Source organism: Nycticebus coucang, chromosome 2 (assembly GCF_027406575.1).
Source record: "Nycticebus coucang isolate mNycCou1 chromosome 2, mNycCou1.pri, whole genome shotgun sequence".
Classification (NCBI taxonomy): domain Eukaryota; kingdom Metazoa; phylum Chordata; class Mammalia; order Primates; family Lorisidae; genus Nycticebus; species Nycticebus coucang.
Window position 1 is genome coordinate 65519131 of NC_069781.1, and position 20060 is coordinate 65539190.

The following is a 20060-nucleotide window of genomic DNA, read 5'->3' on the forward strand; positions in this document are numbered from 1 at the left end:
CAGCAAAATAACGTCAATCGTCATGTGTTGTCTGTAAGGATTTATTTTAATTTTACTTTTCTCGAAGCAGATTGTGAACAGTGAATCACTTTTATCTGTCTTCTGGAAATAGGGACTGAAAGGAAAAACACTGCAACAATTCTAACATGTTTGTCTAAATTTTCAGTTTCTAAATTGTTTAGTATTTGTCTTGGCATTTCAACTAAATTAATTTACTTAATTTTGATGAATTTTCCATTTTGATGAAGAAAATTTTAGCATAATTTGATAGAAATATTATTTTTCAGCAAGTTATATTCCTTAAATTTTTTTTTTCTCTTGGAAGTTTGGATAAGAAAACACAGAATTGTTGAGATTTAAATAAAGAAAAGACATTCTGCAAATACACATAAACACACATGCCTGGACTGTGGTGTATATGCTGTGCTGTACTTGCCATTTGTTCTTAACAAGCATAAAAAAGAACTTTAGAATTAATTGTATTTCAGGTTTGTTTGAAGTCCATTTACTACTTTTGGGATAAAATTCATGCCATATTCATTTTTGAATATTTGTGCCTTATATGATTTATTAAGCTCAAAGACTGCTTAATAGATGAACATGTGATCATTCTCAAATATTCAAAAATGTACATTGTCTTTTCTTGACAGAAAAGTAATTTTTAACATAAATTAACCCAAATAACAAAGTTACTTTGGAGATCTTATATTTTCTCTTAGCAACGGCTTTGAAAAGTTGTATCACTAATCATCACAGAAATTAACACATTAATTATATTCTTATGATGTGCCAGGAACTATTCTAGTTACTGGTTTCATCATTATAATAATGGCATAAAGTAGGTAATACGACTTTCTTTATTATGTGGGTAGGTAAATGGACATTCAGGGAGGTTAAGTGGTAGAGCTAGTATTTGAACCCACACAGGCTGATTCCAGACTCCAGGTCTTCAGTCATAGAGCTATGTTTTATTGTCTTCTTAAATAATATAATGAATGTAACTTAAAGATTTGAGGTTTTGTTATTATTATCTGATTTCAGATTGTGACAGTGTAGTCTGGTAGTATTTGGAGACAGACATGACCCAGATTTGTATTCTGGTGCTGATTAGTAGATGATCTTAAGTAAGAGTTTAATCTTCAGATTAATATTTATGTTTATATATATAATCTTCACTGAACCTTTTTACCTTTTGTTGTAAAATGAAAAATAAATAAAATTCATAAAAAAGGGTTAAGTAGTAAGCCTGATACTTTACAGCACTTAGTAAATATTAATTCTCTCTCTCATTGCTTTTCCTTCCTATTATAACTTAATATACTAAGGCAGTAGTTCTCAAACATTTTGGCCTTCTGACCAGTTTGTAGTCTTAAATTTATGAAGGACTTTTGCAAAGAGGTTTTGTTTATATGGTTTATCTATCAACATTTACCAATTTAGAAATTAAGATTCAGAAATGTTTTAAATATTTACTAATTCACTTAATGTAACAGTATTAAACTCATTACATATTTAAAAATTAGTAAAAATTTTGGCATTGTTTTGTATTTTTGTATATTTCTTTAATATGTGGCTTAATAGAAAACTAGATTCTCATATCTACTTCTGCATTTATTCTATTTGATTTGTTGTTTTAATTTATATATGTGGAGAAAATCTGGCTTCATATACACATGTAAACTGGGAAAGAGAGGAGTATAGCTTTTTCAGATAATTGTGGATAATCTTTGATAGTACACCAAAATTTCTACTGGTTTCTTAAAGATTAATTGCAATGTTAGATCTGAAACCAAATCAGTGAATATTTTGTACTTTATTATAGTAAAATCTGTTTGTCTATCTTGTTCTTTAATCTTTTTTAACCCAAGCCAAATTCATATCACATTGACCATTTGGAAAATTTGAATAATGGAAAATTCACACTTAATTACATAATAGCAAAAGTTATACTTACTGCCATGAGTTGCAATCTTATCAACAAATTCCTTAAATTATAGGAAGGCGTCAAGCTTAGGGTGATGGATACAAGTGTTCCAGAATTCTAGTTTTCACTTGAAAGCTCAAATGGTTAACAGTAACAATTGTTCTTCTTGAAGTGACAGGCTTACTTATTGAGTCTGTGTAGTAATAGTTTGATTTTCAGTCATTCGTTTCAAATATGATGCTCATTAAAAAGGTGGCTAGTTCAGCTTGCAACTCAAGTTAGTGCTTTTGCTTGAGACGACCACTTATTATGCAGCAGAAACATTTCAAAACACAGAATATTAAAAAGATAAGCACTCAAGGGTCAAGATTTGATAAATTAACAATTTTTCCTCCTTTGTCAAGATTTTTTTTTTTTTTGAGACAGAGTCTCAAGCTGTCGCCCTGGGCAGAGTGCTGTGGTGTCACAGCTCACAGCAACTTCAAACTCTTGGGCTCAAGTGATTCTCTTGCCCCAGCCTCCCACGTAGCTGGGACTACAGGTACCCTCCAAATACCCAGCTATTTGTTGCAGTTGTCATTGTTGTTTTAGCTGGCCTGGCCGGGTTTAAACCCTCCAGCCTCAGTGGTGTATGTGGCCTGTGCCCTATCCACTCAGCTACAGGCACCACCCTCATCAAGAAATTTTTGAATGATAAAGGGTGAGGAAATAGACTATTGCTCTTGATCAGGGGAGCAAAAAAGAATTTGTAGTCTTTTTAATTCTCCCCCCTCTCCCACCTACCACAGATACCTCCCCCCACTTAGTAATAATGATAAAAAATGAAGATATTACTAAAAAGATCAAAAAGATTTGAAAATGAACCTATTGTTTTTAAAATTAAGATCTTAGTGGAAACCGAGAGAATAGGTAAAAGTCCTGTTGATACTTCATTGTGGGAAAGTCATGTTCAAAATGTTAAACAAAGTTTCTTATAGTAATAATGAAAAGAGTTTAAAATAAAACTGTGACTTTTAACTTCAAGTTACTTTCCAATATTATGTAAGTTTTCATAAATATTTAATAAAAATTTTGGGGGAAAGCTGGAATCTTTTCACTTAAGTATATTTCCAAAGGTTTTAGAGTGATAGGTTTTCTTTAAGAAAATTAGTTTATATAGTGCGCACGGAATACTGTGCATTATGTTGCTGTCACCAACATTTTAGTGCAGTGTGCATTGTGAATTGATTTTTAATAGGTGTATTTTATTATATTGTTTGAAAAATGAATACAATCTTCATAGATGCAGTTTGAGTGAAAACTGAAACATAAGATAAAGTAAACTTTCTGGCCACTCACTTAAGTTGACATTGTATAAAGGCACAAAGTCTGTAGTTTTGCATTTGATCTTGTCATTTAATAGGCTTCAGGAAACAGCATTGCTTTGTGTTGATCATCTGTATAAATCTTCACAAACATCAAAAGGGAAAAGCCAGAATTTTATGTACTCTTTACTTCCTTTCTGGGTTTTAAGTGTTCTTTGCCTTTCATCTTGAATTTTATAGTCGATAGTTGATCCTTTTTTAGCACACGGTTATGTAAAACAAAAATGCCCCTGAAGTTCTGCACTTTTACCTACATAGGGGCAGGTACATAAAACTTACACTTTGATTACTCAGAATGACTCTTTAAACATACTTGGGTTACAGAATTACTTTTAAATTGAACACTTATCTTTTTAAATTTATCAGCCAGTGATAGTGAAAGGCTGTTTTAAGAATACAAATTATGTATGTTCTTGACCACTATCTGCTTTGCTGATGGAGAGTTCTTGGCTTTGAAAAGAAAGGTATCCTGTCTCAGCAGCTGAGTGAACTAAGCCCAGGGAAGTAATTTTCTAATGCATGTAATGTATTAGTAATTATGGAAAGCATTTTTTCATTTTAATTACTGTCCTCATCACCTAGAGCCCATTGTAGTAAACATTTTAGTTCAATAAATATTTGAATGAATGAAAGGAAGGTCTCATAGCAAATGTAAAATTATGCTTATTCTGTTTAATGTTGTTTTTCCCTTTTATAACTTACTGCTGTATTTTGTATCATTTAGTTCAGGAGCTACAAGCTACTTTATGTCTAAAATAGTTTCATCACATTAAGATAATCCCCTTTGAACATGCAACTCAATTTCTTTAATTAGCTTTAAAAATAAGGATCATTAAATCAGAGTGCCACCATCAATTACTGTGCAAGGGTTTGCCTGTTCAATAATGCATCAGAGCTGTGCTCTAATCAGTATTTCACTGAAAGATTTATGGAAAAGGAGGCCTCCCTAGGTTCCAAACTTGAAATGGAGTCCCATTATGCTCAAAATTTTTTTCTTATGATTGCTACCATTTTAGGTGCTGCATTTCATTTAATATTCTCAGCATCCTATCTATCTTTGCATTTCATATTTGGGATCAGTTCCAGAGAATGTTTCACTGCATTTTTATAAATTCATAAGAAAATAAGCACATTTCTTACTCTGTAAGAAGAAAAGACAAGGTGCAGATTAAACAAAAAAAAAAAAAAAAAAAGAAAGAAAGAAAAGAAAAGAAAAAAATCCCTGAATTACTAAGAGGTGCACCTGTTATGGCAAATTCACTGGAGAGTGCCTTATTTCTTATTTCTCATTATGTTAAGCAGTATTAAATAAACAAAAAAATTGACATACTGAACCAGCAGTATATCTTTATAAATTTCCTTGAAATCTACCAAAACTAGGGTTACAGAGACAGTGGTCATTTTTTTCTTGCTAACTTAAGGTAAATTATTTTAACTTTTACATGATAGAAATATAATATTCATCAAATATAAGTAAACGGTTGGGTTATTTTATTGTTGCTGCTATACTGTGTCTTCACAATAAGTCAGAACAACAGGACCACAAAACAGGTTTTGATAATCTAGGAAAAAAATGCTTTAGAAGACTAAGTTTTATCGTAAGCAATCATTTTTGTAGGTAGTTATGCAAGTACTTCTAGAAAGATGGATACTGGCTGTTAAAATACAGTTAACAACCCAGAAAGTGTAGATAAAACATAAGAAGTTGCTGTTTCAGTATTTGATAGCAGACTTAAACACATTTGAAAATACTCTATTGTGTTAAAATCAAGTGCATTATATCACATTTATATGGTCAAAATATTTAAATATTGGTCTCTTCAGGTATTTTTAGAATGACATTAATATTGCAGGATATATTTTATTATTGAAAAAAGGCAAGCAATTTATAATTTTTAAATCTTAATTAGGTCAGCTTTATACCAGGTTGGGTCAAAGGACTTTCATTTAAAATATATGATTATTTTTTCTTCTTAAAATTTAGTATGCAATTAAATGTTTTAAAACTTTATAATCTTCAAGGAAGAAATATCCAAATGTGCAGTGGTTAAATCACATTTTCTGAGGATTCATCTTTACTTTTGTGCTTGTTAAAGGATTCATCCTGGGAATGAGAATTAGCCAGTTGAATCCTGTCAAGCTTGTGGAGGATCATCCATCATAGTAACAGACTAAGCTTCATCTTCAAATATTCAGTTTCTATATTTTCCTTCATTTTAAGGTGAAAAAACCTGATAACTGAACTTCAAATTCAACCTTGAGCACAGAGAAGGTTTACCCTGGTGTGTAGAGACTCTTGCTACCCTTCTGGTTTCTTTAAGAGAAGTGTATTTTTATGTCACTCATTAGAATGCCCCACGTACCATGCTCTGATTATAGGATTTATTGTGCAAACTTTAAAAAATTGAGAAATAATAATTTGGTGGTAAAGGGAAAAATTGTATAGCTCATGAATTTTTTATAAAATAAATAAATATGAACATGTAACTCTCATTCAGATCAAGATATGGGAAATTATTAGCACTCCATAATAACTGTTGTGCATCCTCAGTAAATTCTAATCCTCCCCTAAAGAATCATTATTTTGACTTTTATCTAACAGATTAGTATTTTGAGTTTTATGTAAATGCAGTCTGAGTATATATGTTTTGTGTCTGACCTGTCTTTTTTGTGTCTGTGAAAGTCATGTTTTTTGTTGTATAAAACTTATAGTTCTTTTTCATTTTCTACTGTATTAATATACTAGGATATATTTGTCCTCTCTTCTATGGGTTACAGTTTTGAGATGTTATGAATAAAATCTGCTGTAGACATTCTTTTCAGTTTTTTTGGCTGGGGCTGGGTCTGGGTCTGAACCCGCCATCTCCAGTGTATGTGGCCAGCGCCTTACTCCTTGAGCCACAGGTGCCGCCCTAGACATTCTTTTAATTATAGTACTTATTTAGGGTTCACAGGTTGTATTACTCTCAGATGTTTACCTAAGTATGAATAGAAATTTCTCGGTCCTAAACTTCAGATTCAGCCAGTTTTCCAAAGTGATTGCAGGTCTAACTCTCTCACTATAGGTGGGTAGATGGGTAGTCTGTGAACATTCTTGTTGCTCCTTATCATTGCTTACATTTTGTACTATCTGTTTTAAATTTATTTTTTCCAATCTTAGACACTCTAGGGAGTATGTTGTAGGTCGTATTATTGTTTTAATTTGCATTTTCACAGTGAATTATGATGCTGAGCACCTTTTTTGTGTGTCAGTAGACAATCTATTACCTTCACAATTTTGTTTTATTTCAGGTTAATATGAGGGTACATACAATTAGGTTATATTATTTATGTTTGTGAGGTAAAGTCCAAAGTCTGAGTTGTAGTTGGAAGTGCTCAGGGTACATGGCATACTTCTTGAGCAAATTTTTACATGCATATCAGTCATTTGGATATCCTCCTTTGTGATATTCTTGTTTAAGTTCTTTCTCATTTTTCTGTTCATTTGTCAGTCTTTTTCTCACTAATTTATAAGAGTTTTTTAAAAAATATATTTGAATATAGATTCTTTGACATTTATCTTGTACCTTTTTGCTCCCTTAATTGTATCATTTAGTGACCAGAAGTTTTATTTTTTAGTTTTAATAAAGTCCAGTTTTTCAAATTTCTTTTCTATTGGTATTACTTTTTTGCCCTACTTGAGAAATCTTCAACTATTTCAAGAGTATAAAAAAAAGAAAAAGAGTATAGAGATTTTTCTCTCAGAAGCTTTATTGTTTTACCTGTCAAATTTTGGATATGGTATGAGGTAGAAATAAAGTATTTATGTGCTTGTGTATGTGTTTATAAGTTTCCATTTTAATATCTGTTTGACACAGAACCAGTTATTGACAGGCCTACCCTTACATTGGCACCATTGTTGTAAATCAAGTAATTATATATATGTGAGTTTGTTTCTAAACGCTATACTGTGTTCTGGTTATTTAAGAAAATATTATGTTTTAAATAGAATCTGCTTTAAAGGTTTTAATGTGTGGTTGTTTTTGCTAGGCAATATAGTTCATTTTTTAAATACTGATTTTTTGTGTTCACAACCTTACTAAACTCATTATTAATGCTAATAGTTTATTTGTAGATTCATTTGGGCTTTCAATGTTATGTGTTCTGCAAATACTTCTTGTTTCTTCATTTCCAGTCTCTATGCCTTTTATTTCTTTTACTTGCCTTACTGTGCTACATGAAAACTTGAGTCTAATATTGAACAGAAATGGTGACAGTATGGTTTTTATCCACTATTTTTTTCTGCCATCTTTTTAAGCTGATCTTGTTTTTCTCTTTATTCTGTTAATGTGGTAAATTAAACTAAACAGTTTTCTAATGTTACTTTAACTTTGTATTTCTGGAATGCTCGACTTGGTCGTGATAATTTTTCCCCTTATGTACCTTTGAATTTAGTACATTAGCGTTCTTGTTATTATCTTTTCTCTTTACTTATAGTCGATAGCTTTGCTAAGAATGACCTTGCTAGTGTTTACAATCAAGGTTGTGATGGCCTCAAACAAATTAGAGAACAGTTCTCTTTCTTGTCATTAAAAGAATTTGTAAAAAAATTGTTGTTAATTACAAAGGACAAAAAAATTAGAGGAATTTATTAAACTGTCTAGACAGTGGTTCTCAACCTTTCTAATGTCGCGATGTATTTTCATTGTTACAAAGGGGTCGCAACCCACAGGTTGAGAACCGCTGATCTAGACTGTTTTCATTTTGTTTTGTATTTTAGTGTGTGTGGGGTAGATTTTCATTAGGGGATTCAATTTTATTGATAGATACAAAACTATTGACATTTTTTAACCATTAAACACTTTTTTGGCATACATTTGTTTATTATATGCCTGCAGTGTCACTTTGGATGAATCAAAATCTTGGGTATTGTGAATAGTGCTGTGATAAGCAGGGCAGTGCAGACATCTTTTTGATATAGTAATTTCCCCTCCTTTGAATATATACCCAGCAGTGGGATTACTGGGTCACATGGTGGTTCTGTTTTTAGTTTTTTTGAGGAATCTCTGTACTGTTCTCCTTAGTGGTTGCCCTAATTTAACATAATTACTGACGGTGTGTGGTGATAGTATGGTGTTCCTCTTCTCCACATGCTCTCCAGCATTCATTATTGCCTGTCTTTTGGACGAAAGCCATTTAAACTGGTGTGAGATGGTATCTTACTGTAGTTTGGATTTGCGTTTCTCTGATGACTAACGATGTTGAACATTTTTCATATACTTGCTGGCCATTTATGTGTCTTCTTTTGCAAGATGTCTATTTAGAACCTCTCCCAGTTTCTAATTGGATTATTTGAGCTGTGTGAGCTTCTTATATATCATGTATTCTTTGTTTACATGAGTCACTATTTAAAGAACATTTTATTTTGAAGTACTTATAGGTTCATTTTTAAATGTGCTATGGTGAAGTCCTATACATACTTCACCAAATTTCTCGCAGTGGTTATATACTAATAATTATAATAAAATATAAAAACCAGGAAAGTGACATTGCTACTATATGTATAATTTTTTCTTTGAATATGTGTTATTTTTATTCTCCACTTTGTAGAGTAGCTATCATCACAATCAAGATCAGATACGCTTTATCGCCACAAAGACATCCTTAGTCTGCTCCTTTACAGTCGTTACCCTGCCCTTTCCTAACTCTTGGAGCCTTCAGTCTTTTCTCTCTCTCACTAATTTTGTTAAGAATGTTATATAAATAGAATTAAAACATATGTGGCCTTTCGATACTGGCTTTTCTTTACTCAGAATGATACTCTTGTGATGTATCCAAGCTGTGTATAGTACTATTTTGCTCCTATTTATTGGTGTTAGTATATGAATGGACCTGTTGAGGGACATTTTCTTTGTTTCCAGTTTTTCACTATTATAGATGCAGCTGTTATAAACAGTTGTGTACAGATTTTTGTTTGGACATACGTTTTTATTCCTCTACAAATGCAGGAGTGCAAATGCTGGGTTGTTCGACAAATCCATGTTATTTAGAAATTGCCAAGCTGTTTTTTTTAGCAGGGCTGTATCATTTTATTGTCCCACAGCAGTGCACTAGCAATCCATTTTCTCCATATCCTCACCATTCTGAAAGGTTATAGTAATAATTCTTTGTGACTTTAATTTGCATTTCTTTAATGTCTAATGATGCCAGGTATGAATTATCCCTTTGTACCTTTTTTGCATATTTACTAATTGAATTTTTTAACTATTGAGCTTTGTTTTGTTTTGTTTTATTTTGTTTTGTTTGACAGAGTCTCACTTTTTCACCTTTAGAGGGCAGTGCTATCATAGCTCACAGCAGCCTCAAACTCTGCGTTCAAGTGATTCTCTTGCCTCAGCCTCCCGAGTAGCTGGGACTACAGGTGCTGGCCACAACGCCCGGCTATTTTTAGAGATGGGATATTGCTCTGGCTTAGGCTTGTCTTGAACTCCTGAGCTCAGGCAGTCCAACTGCCTCGGCCTCCCAGAGTGCTAGGATTATAGGCATGAGCCACTGCGCCTGGCCAGGCATGAGCCACTGCACCTGGCCTTAACTATTGAGTTTTGAATTTTCTTTATCTATAACAAATATGGGTCTTTTTTTTTTTTTATCAGTTATTTGTAGTCTTCACTTATTTGCTTCTATTTTAATTCAAACTTTGTCACTTGTGTAAAATACAAGGGCTTAAAGCACTTCAATTGTATTTACTCCACATCTGCCTTTTATACAGTTAGATGTACTTTAATTCCACATCTGTTTTAAAATTCCACAAGTTTACACTTTTTACTGTTTTCAGGAATTCCTCCTGATACACATTTATAAACCCCCTTTATACTCTTCCATCTTTTCTATAGTGGGGATCTTCTGTCTGGGATCATTTTCTTTTCTGTCTAAGAATTTGCTTAGGACTTTTCTTTGTACCATCTGAGGGTACTGTGTGGCGTGCGTGTACACTTTGCACGTGTGCTTGTGTACTTGTATGTATGTGTGTTGTGAAAATCTAGGTTGTCAGGTGTTTCCCTTTATTTATTTTTTTAATTATTCTGTTCACATCTGGTTTTCATTGCGCTTGTTGAGAAGTCAGCTGTTGCTCTCGTTCTTCTTTGAAGATGACATGTCTCCTTGCTTTCGTGGTTTTTAAGACTTTCTTCCTGCTTTGGCCTTCGCCTGTGTTCCTCTGATGTGCTGTACCGTCGGCTTCGGAGACGCCTTCACATTCACACTTGTGTGTGCTCCTTTCTCCTCCCTGTGGACCAGACGTAACTGTTTTGCTTCTCATCAATAGGCTATGCCAGAAGTGTTGGCTTCTTTTTGGTATCTTTAAAAACCTTTTTAGCAGCTCCTATACACATCTTCCAATTGCTCTCAGTGTAAAGACCATTCTGATGGTAGCTGTTCCTGCAGAGTGAACTTAATTGTATACAGAACCAAAGAGAAATTTTGTTTTCTCTATTGCTGCTGTTACAGAAGCAGCTCTCTTATCACATCTACAAAGGAGTAACCTGCTAGTGAGAAAATACTGGTAATTCCTCTTGTAAGGAACGTGACTGACCCTGAAGGCACTGAATACTGTCTGCTCGGGTGCTCTCCAGTTTGGGTTCTTTCCGAGCTCATGCCAGCTCAGTGTGCACCTGTCAGAAAGTCATTTTATTATTTTTATATTCACATGACTTTATTGTATAAAAATTTATGACAAGCATCTTTTTTCCTATGAAAATCTATTTAAGTTCTTTTGAAAGATTATATAGATGAATTGGTAAAGCAGTTTTTGGTGAAATTGTTAATTATGTTTGATCCAAATTTAAAACATTGGGGAAAGGACTTGTAAAAATATGAAAGAACTCTTTAATGAAATTGTCTCTCAAGTATCTAAACTCTTGTTCCACCTTACAGAGTAAAAATATATATAATGCATAATAAATATATCTTAATTTATAGATTTTAATCAGTGACCTTACCTAAAACATAACCTAAATAAATATTATGCAAAATATTCAATTTAAAATCTTGCAAATTATTTGAGAAAGGGCAAGGTAGAACCCCCTTCAGTATTGAAAGGTGAAGTAAAAGCAACTGAAATAAAAAAATATTATTATATGAATGTGGCTTATGCAACAAAGAAGGAAGAGATTTCCCAGTTAGGACTATATTCAAGAAGACCTTATCCATATATTAAGATATTTAGGAGTGACTACACATGTAGTTGAAGTTAAAATAAAGTGCTTAAGTTATATATTTTTCCTATGTTATGATTTCTGCTTTATCTGACTTTTTGGAGTATTTGAGCCAACAACCGGACTGCATCTTGTAAAGGGCTTCTGTTATTCTAAATAAGGAAGGGTGTTTTAGCCTGCCCTTTCACAAAGAATCTGCAGACTTTTTAAGTGAATAATTTTCATAGTATTTATTTAGGTTATGTTTTAGGTAATGGCAGTAATTGAAATCCGTAAGTTTGTTTACTAAGCATATAAAAGTCCTTTTTAAATTGAAATACTCAGCTAGAAGTTAAACAGAGAACAGGTAATTATTTGGTAACTTTGGCTTATTTATTAGTAACTTCCTTAAATTATACAGATTCTTTATCTGTATATAAAAATGACCAGATATTTGTGTTTTCTTCTGTTTATTTTATGTTCTATAAACCAAAGATGGGAATCAATATACATTTATAGTGACTCTGCTATAAGGTGACCTTTCAAGGCAAATAAGAGTCATTTTGGTTCCTTAAAGAGTTTATAGTTCAAGAAGCCATTTTAATAAACAGTTATAGCAGAGTCAAAAGTTGTCTTTGTGCTTTTTTTATGCATATAAATTGGTAAATTTAAAAATAAGATTTTCATATGATGGTATAATGATAATTTTTAAATATGTTATCTTGCTAACCTTTTCTTTTACATTTATATAGATTTCAAGAGCAGGGAAAAGGACTAGGGAGTCATTAATATTTGTCACATCTTTAAAAGTATTTGGTATCAATTAGGAGAAGATGAGTGATGTTAAATACTTTCATAAAATTTTTATATTGCAACATTGTACGTATTCTGCTCCCCCTAACTTTACTCTTGGAATGCCTTCATACCCAGTCTTCCATAATATCAGAGTTTCTACTTTACCATGAATTTCTTAAAGATAGACTCTCTATTCTCGGAATGTGATTTATTCCCTGGCTTACCACAGCAGAAGTCCAAATATTTTTTTCCTATGCAAACATACCATAGCCCTTAGGTCCTGGTATGTGGGATCCTCAGCCTGTCACAAATTTCATTATGCCATCTGCTTCAACCTGAGTGGTGTATCTTCTGCTGGCAGACTTTACTGAAGTTGCTATGGCTCAGGATAAAAAAATCAGTTTTGGCATAGAAGCTTGTTTTTGAAAAAATAATAATTGATCATGCCTGCTGTAGATTTTAAAATAAGCATTTGAAAGGATTCCCAAAAGTCTTCTTTCAACACAGTAATCTCTTTTTGAATCCATGATTGTAGATAGCCAATATAATGATTGGGTTACTGGTAACGTAATGACTTTTCTGTTTCATTTTTAACGATGCATAACAAACTCTTATGTATGGATTGGTTACATGTGAGGAAATACTTTGATACCTCTGTAAATGAAGGCTCTTTACCTAATGTCTTACTTCCAGAAATGATATCTCAAATGACCGTATGCTTTGTGTACAAAGATGACAGGAACACCACAATGAATACAATCTAGGTCATAGACAAAACTCGGTACATGACGCTGTGTAATTTTGTCATTTATAAAATTGAGATAGTGGTATAGTACTTGGAGGGTTGTTTGGGAGATGGAATCAGAATAGTTTTTTTTTTAAATAGATAAATACATAAACATTTATTCTTCAAATGAGTATTGAAGGTCAACTTTGTGCAAGGTACTGTTCTGGAGAATGAAGACAGAAGAAAATAAATTAGTCAGTTTCTTCCACTAGGGAATTTTACATTTGAATCTGTTTCCACTGAAAATCCATGACAGCAAGGGATATGATATGTCAGATGGTGACAAGTGTCATGAAGAAAGACAGGTCAGGGCAAGTTCGTGGAGTCTACAGGTGGGATGCTGTCCTGGATGGGTTTGCCAGGAAGGGCGTCTCCGCAATGAGGTTCAGCACACCTGAGAGAAATAAAAAAGTAGGCGTGTGGATACTGGGTGAAGGGTGTACTTGGCTGCTAGTGAGTAGTTTGGCAGTTTGAGGAACAGTAAGGAGGTCAGTATAGCTGGAACAAAGTGGATGAGGGACAGAGTGCCAGGAAATAAGGTGAGAGAGCGATCCAAAGCATCATTGATGCACTCTTTCTGATAAATAATTATAGATAAAAAGTCGCATTTCAGATACCTTACAGAAATATGAAATTAGGATTGACTGCACTGTTTTATCTATTATTTAGATTTAACTTGGAGCTCTTTATAACAAGTATGCATAGTTAATTATGGAATCTTTCCAAAAATGGAATGCTTGTTTTCTTTCTTGTTGCTTATGTCATTGTACCTAAGGTTAGCCAGACCACAGAGTTGAAGGGCACAGTCCTCCAGACTGACAGCTCTGCCTAACACTTTTGACGTCAACTGCAAGGAGTTAAGGTCCAGCTACAAACTTAAAGGAAAAACTTCACACAAGACCACCATTGCTTCTGACAGTAACTGCAAGTTTGGGCGGTTCCCCAAACCACCTTCTGGTTCTCTAATGCACTAGAAAGTCTTAGAGAATTCACTGAAATCTATTATCATCATGGTTATGGTCAATTACAGGGAAAGGATACAGTCAAGGATAGCCAAAGGAAGTGATGTATAGCACAGGATATGGGGCCAGGGGACTAAACCTGAGGCTTTCATTTTTGTGGGGAAGTGTTACCCTCCCAGAATCCCTGTGTGACAGTATAAATGGAGTATAGTCATACATTACTTGATGACTGGGACTCATTCTGGATAATGCATCGTTAGACAATTCTGCCATTATGGGAACAACATAGAGCATAACTAAACAGACCTAGAGGGTGTAGCCTACTACATTCCTAGGCTATGTGGTATGGCCTGTTGATCCTACAAAGACATACATCACATTAATGTACTGAATACTGTTGGCAATTGAAATACAATGAGTTGTATTTGTGATTTAACCATATCTAACTTTTGGAAAGGAATAAAATGATATGCAAGATAAAAAATGGTCTACTTTTATAAGACACATCATTAAGTGGAGGGAGCTGGTAGAACTCCTGGTGAATCAGTGAGTGGTGTGTGAGTGTGTACACTACAGTAGACTTTATAAACCCTACACTTAGGCTGCACTAAATATATAAAAACCTTTCTCCAGTAATAAACTTACCTTAGTAGCTAACTGTAACTTTTGCTTTTTAAAGGTTTTAGTTTTTTTTAAACTTTTGACTCTTAAAATAGCATTTATCTTAAAACACAAACACATTATATAGCAATACAAAAATGTTTTCTTTATATCCATATTCTACAGGTGCTTTCCTATTTTAAAATTATTTTCTTCTTTCACTCCTTAAACTTTTTTACTAAAAACTAAGACACAGAGGCACACAGTAGCCTGACCTGTACAGGTTGGGATCATCCTTGTTCCCATCTTCCACCTCTACCTTTTGTGGCACTGGAAGGTCTTCGTGGGCAGTAACGAACGTGGAGCTTGTCATCCTCTGTGGTCACAGTGCTTTCTTCTGGAAAACCTCCCGGAGGACTTGCCTGAGGCTGTTTTGTAGTTAATTTTTTTTTTTTTTAATAAGTAGAAGGATACACTCTAAAATAATGGGGGAAAGTTAGCACTGTGGGTTATTTAGTCAGTATCACCACCACAAACCTGTGGTGCACTATGCACTAAGTAATGTGTTGCACTGTGATGTTATGGCTGTGATGGCCCTAAATGATAGAAATGTTTCACCTTCCTAATAATCTTATGGGACTGCCATCATATGTGGTTCACTCTTGACTGAAATGTATATGCGATGGCAGGACAATATTACACATCTGGGAAGATCACCTGAATTAGTTCATAGGCATGTTTGTGATTGATTGCCCACATGATTAAACTTAGATTCACGGTTTGTGGTCCACCATGAATAATAAAGATATCCCATCACTTGGGAAATTCTGAGAGTGTGGAGGTTACTTCCTAGGAGCTGGGGACAAAACAGTGTGCTTATGGATGTGAATATTTATGTATTTTAATGAGTACCCTGAATATGAATAGGGGAGGTATTTTTTCTGTTTTTCTAATAAATAGCACTACCATTTAGTATTACACATTTTTGTGTATTTTTCTATTTTTTCTCCTTGAAGTAATGGACATTTTGAGATTTCATGTGTACTTCATTATTACACTTCTTATGATATTTTCTATTAAATAGTTTATGGGATGTCAAAATTATTAATAATCCTTGTATTACTCTTAGGTAAACAGTGCAACTTCAGGAACTTCAAATATTGAATATGCCCACGTTCCTCATCTCAGCCCAGCTGTAATCCCTACTCTGCAAAATGAATCATTTATATTGTCATCCAATAATGGGAATCTGGAAGCACTTACAGGGTCTGGCACTCCACATATCAATGGGAAACCTGCTTATGATGAATTTGATCAGCTGATCAAAAATATGGCCCAGGTAAGAACATTTCTTGCTGTCACTTATGATGAAGTCTATAATATCTTAGGAATGTGATCAAGGTCTGCATAAAGAATATAGTGACATCAATGTAGAACATCTGAAAAACATTGCAATGAAAAAGAAGTCAATTGTGGGTGAGTTTAGATGGCTCAGAGATTTTTTCAGTTACACTTTTTTAAATATCACAATTTAAATTGAGTATTGTGTGTTGTATTCTAGAAATATTCCTCAGGATACATAAAATTTCCTACTCTATGCAATGAGTGCTAAAAATTATCTTTGGAAAACTTTTTCAACTTTTATTTTTTAAAATAAATGTATACTCTGGTTTCTCTTCAGGTCATATAACTCTTTTGCCTTTTTTTTTTTCTTTTTCTTTCTTTCTTTTTTTTTTTAATTGGAGACAGAGTCTCAAGCTGTTGCCCTGGGTAGAGTACTGTGGTGTCACAGCTCACAGCAACCTCCAAGTCTTGGGCTTAAGTGATTCTCTTGCCTCAGCCTCCCCAGTAACTGGGACTACAGGCACCTGCCACAACACCCGGCCATTTTTTTGTTGCAGTTGTCATTGTTGCTTAGCTGGCCTGGGCCAGGTTTGAACCTGCCAGCTTTGGTGTATGTGGTTGGTGCCCTACCCACCGAACCAAATCTTTTGTCTTTTAAAAAGCAATGTAATACTACTAGTCAGATGACTGTTACTGCAGTATTAATTTTCTTTCTTGTTTTATTTCCTGAACAGGGTCGCCATGTAGAGATTTTTGAGCTCCTCAAACCTCCATGTGGAGGCCTTGGGTTTAGTGTCGTGGGATTAAGGAGTGAAAACAGGGGAGAGCTCGGAATATTTGTACAAGAGATACAAGAGGGCAGTGTGGCTCATAGGTAAGATTGGTACCCTAACTTTTTTTTGATACACATTCTGAAGGTTTGATCATTATGGAGGAATAAGCAAAAACAAAAACAAACACACAAACAAAAAAAGCGAACATAATCTGTTACTGAACAATTTTTAGAAGTCATTAATATTGTTTTGATAAAAAAGCAAATTCTCTAAATGAAAATAGCTTTAAATATAGTTCTAACTTAATTACATTTTAATAAGAAAAGAAAAATTTGAGTAGAACTTTATTTTCATTGTTATTAAATGGGCTCTTTTTGGTTAGAGCTATCTGAGTATAACCTAGCGGTTCTCAACCTGTGGGTCGCGACCCCTTTGGGGATCGAATGACCTTTTCACAGGGGTCGCCTAAATATATCCTGCATATCAGATATTTACATTATGGTTCATAACAGTAGCAAAATTACAGTTATGAAGTAGCAACGAAAATAATTTTATGGGTGGGGGTCACCACAACATGAGGAACTGTATTAAAGGGTCGTGGCATTAGGAAGGTTGAGAACCACTGGTCTAACCTATGAACATCCTCCTATAGACTTTATCATCTTTAGATTATTATACCACATACAATGTAAGTGCTATGGAAATTGTTTTGTTTTTTTTTATAGATTTTATTTTATTTATTTATTTTGTGTGTGTGGTTTCTGGCCGGGGCTGGGTTTGAACCCGCCACCTCCAGCATATGGGTCTGGTGCCCTTCCCCTTTGAGCCACAGGCGCCACCCAGAAATTGTTATTAAAGAGTATTGTTTTTTATTTATGTTATTTGCTATTATTTTAGCATTATTTTTCTTTTTTTTTTTGCTGAATATATTCATTCCCCCGTTACTCAAATCCGTGGGTGTGGAATCCATAGATACAGAGGGCCAACTCTATAGGCAATATGCCTTTACATTTTTAGAAGGTAGAACCATCCAGGATACAATGTGTTGGTTGACTGGGTAGTTGATAAAAAGAGTGCTTTTAAAAGTGAGGGGTTGATTAGGAGTAGCAGTAGAATTACCTTAAAGTTCATCACCCGGAGCCAAAGCATACATTTTAGAATGTGGAACATAGGAATAAGCATAAAAAGTTTGGTAATTAAAAATAGGATTTAAAATAATCTGAACATACATGCCAGAGAATCTGTCATTTCCTTGAGAGTATCACAAGTCTTTTCCCCCATTTTCATCCCTGATAGAGATGGAAGATTAAAGGAAACTGATCAGATCCTTGCTATCAATGGACAGGCACTTGATCAGACAATTACACATCAACAGGCTATCAGCATTCTGCAGAAAGCCAAAGACACCGTCCAGCTAGTTATTGCCAGAGGCTCGTTGCCTCAGTTGATCAGCCCCATAGTTTCCCGTTCTCCGTCGGCAGCCAGCACAATTTCAGCTCACTCTAATCCCGTGAGTACCTAAAATGTTCAAAAGAACAGCCCCTATTTTTCTAGTTCTTTTTGGATATCTCCACATTTCCAGGCCCTATAAGCTCTTTGTACTTCTTGAGTTTTTGCCTGTATATTCTTTAATCTCTTCCTACCTAGGAATTTTGATTGCATTATGATGAAGTTTCCAGCTTTTATAACAACTTTTAATTTTCTTTGTATAGTTTTCATTTGGTAGCATTCCTCAAAAAAGAAAAATTTGGTCTTTTAACAAAATAGACTTTGTAGACAGATATAATCTTGATTTTGCCTTATAAATTATGCAATTATATAATTACAGTTAGCTGTCAGTGACTTTAATAAGTCATCTGATGTAGAATCCTACCTGAAGGTAGGATTATACAGAAGAGATTCTTACCATATGACTGTTTTTTCCCCTGTAACCTTGATCTTTTGTTTTTCTTTTAGAAGTTCTACCAAAGATCTTACAATGAGTGCCTATCTTTGACTGGTGAAATGCAGTCATTATGATGATGTATTGATAAGAGTATGTAATCATTTTTAGAATGATTATATCAATAGCAGTGACATTCTGCTGAAAAGGAATTATATGAAATGAAAGGGACATTGTTAGGGCTCATTTTTGAATTCGATTATTTAATTTTAATAACAAAATGATAATCACAAAAATCTCTACTGTAATATAAAATTGTAGTGTTTGGTAAATTTTTACAAAGTCATATACAAGCTTTGTGTTTAGGTTCACTGGCAGCATGTGGAAACTATTGAATTGGTCAATGATGGATCTGGTCTGGGATTTGGCATCATAGGAGGAAAAGCAACTGGTGTTATAGTGAAAACCATTCTTCCTGGAGGAGTAGCTGATCAGGTATGTAGTGCCAATAGGTTCTTTATGCTGTTTCATCAAGTATGACTGTATCTTTTACTTTCTATTGGAGAGAAGAAACTTTGACCTTAAATAATGTCAAAGAAACCTAATTAAAATCTTTTGATGTATTGGGCTGTCCTTGATGTATTCTCTTAAACCGGGGGAGAGATTACCTTTGAAAAGGGATGTTGAAATCTGAAGTTGGATATGGCGGGGTGTTTCTGTAGTGGACATGGGAGGTTGAAGTGGGAGGATTGCTTGAGCCCAGGAGTTGGAGACTAGTCTGGGTAATATAGTGAGACCCTGCTTTAAATAAAAAAAAAAAATACCAAAGACATTATAAAGAAGGAAAATTATTTTAAGTTACAGTTATAGACCGTAAGCTTAACTTAACACTCATTAGAACCACAGACTGAACCAAGGTTATGATTTTGATCATTGTATGGGTAGCTACCCTTTGTTCTATGATCATAAATCATATTTAAACCTAGACTGCTATTTTGTAGTCACAGAGTATTATGGAAAAAATCTATTATTGAGAGAAAAAAGAAGATTCAACTTGTTCCTTTAGTAATAGGTTGCTGGTATTATCTTGGTATATGAATTATGGCCTATTTTTATCACTTAGAATAGTTCATTAAAGCATTGCTATTTATGATATATAACATTGTTGTACTATACGTGAGAAAATATTTAGTACATTGATTGATTATGATTTATATTTTAACTTTACAAGGTCTGCCACTTTACGTAACTGTTGCCTGGAATATAAAATTTTGTTTATAAAGCTGTTATTTTGCTTGTGCCTTTGAACTTAAAACTAGGATAGAAGTCAAGTTTGTCAAACATTTTCCATATTCATAATTGAAAAGCTTAATTAATTTTGTCATTAAAGATATTAATAGTAACACAATAGCATGCACATTTTTCTTCTTTTCAACATTAGCCAGCATCTAGCAGTGC

General features: G+C 33.8%; 1 protein-coding gene across 14 annotated transcripts in view; it reads left to right on the forward strand.

Annotated features, from left to right (window-relative positions):
* Nucleotides 1-20060, forward strand: part of MPDZ (multiple PDZ domain crumbs cell polarity complex component) — a 198717-nt gene that overhangs the window by 46446 nt on the left and 132211 nt on the right. For all 14 annotated transcript variants that reach the window (XM_053572517.1, XM_053572552.1, XM_053572529.1 and 11 more), the window contains exons 4-7: nt 15733-15942; nt 16682-16821; nt 18017-18230; nt 18969-19097. In XM_053572517.1, the coding sequence (XP_053428492.1) occupies nt 15733-15942; nt 16682-16821; nt 18017-18230; nt 18969-19097 (693 nt within the window). The remainder of the gene's footprint in view (nt 1-15732; nt 15943-16681; nt 16822-18016; nt 18231-18968; nt 19098-20060) is intronic.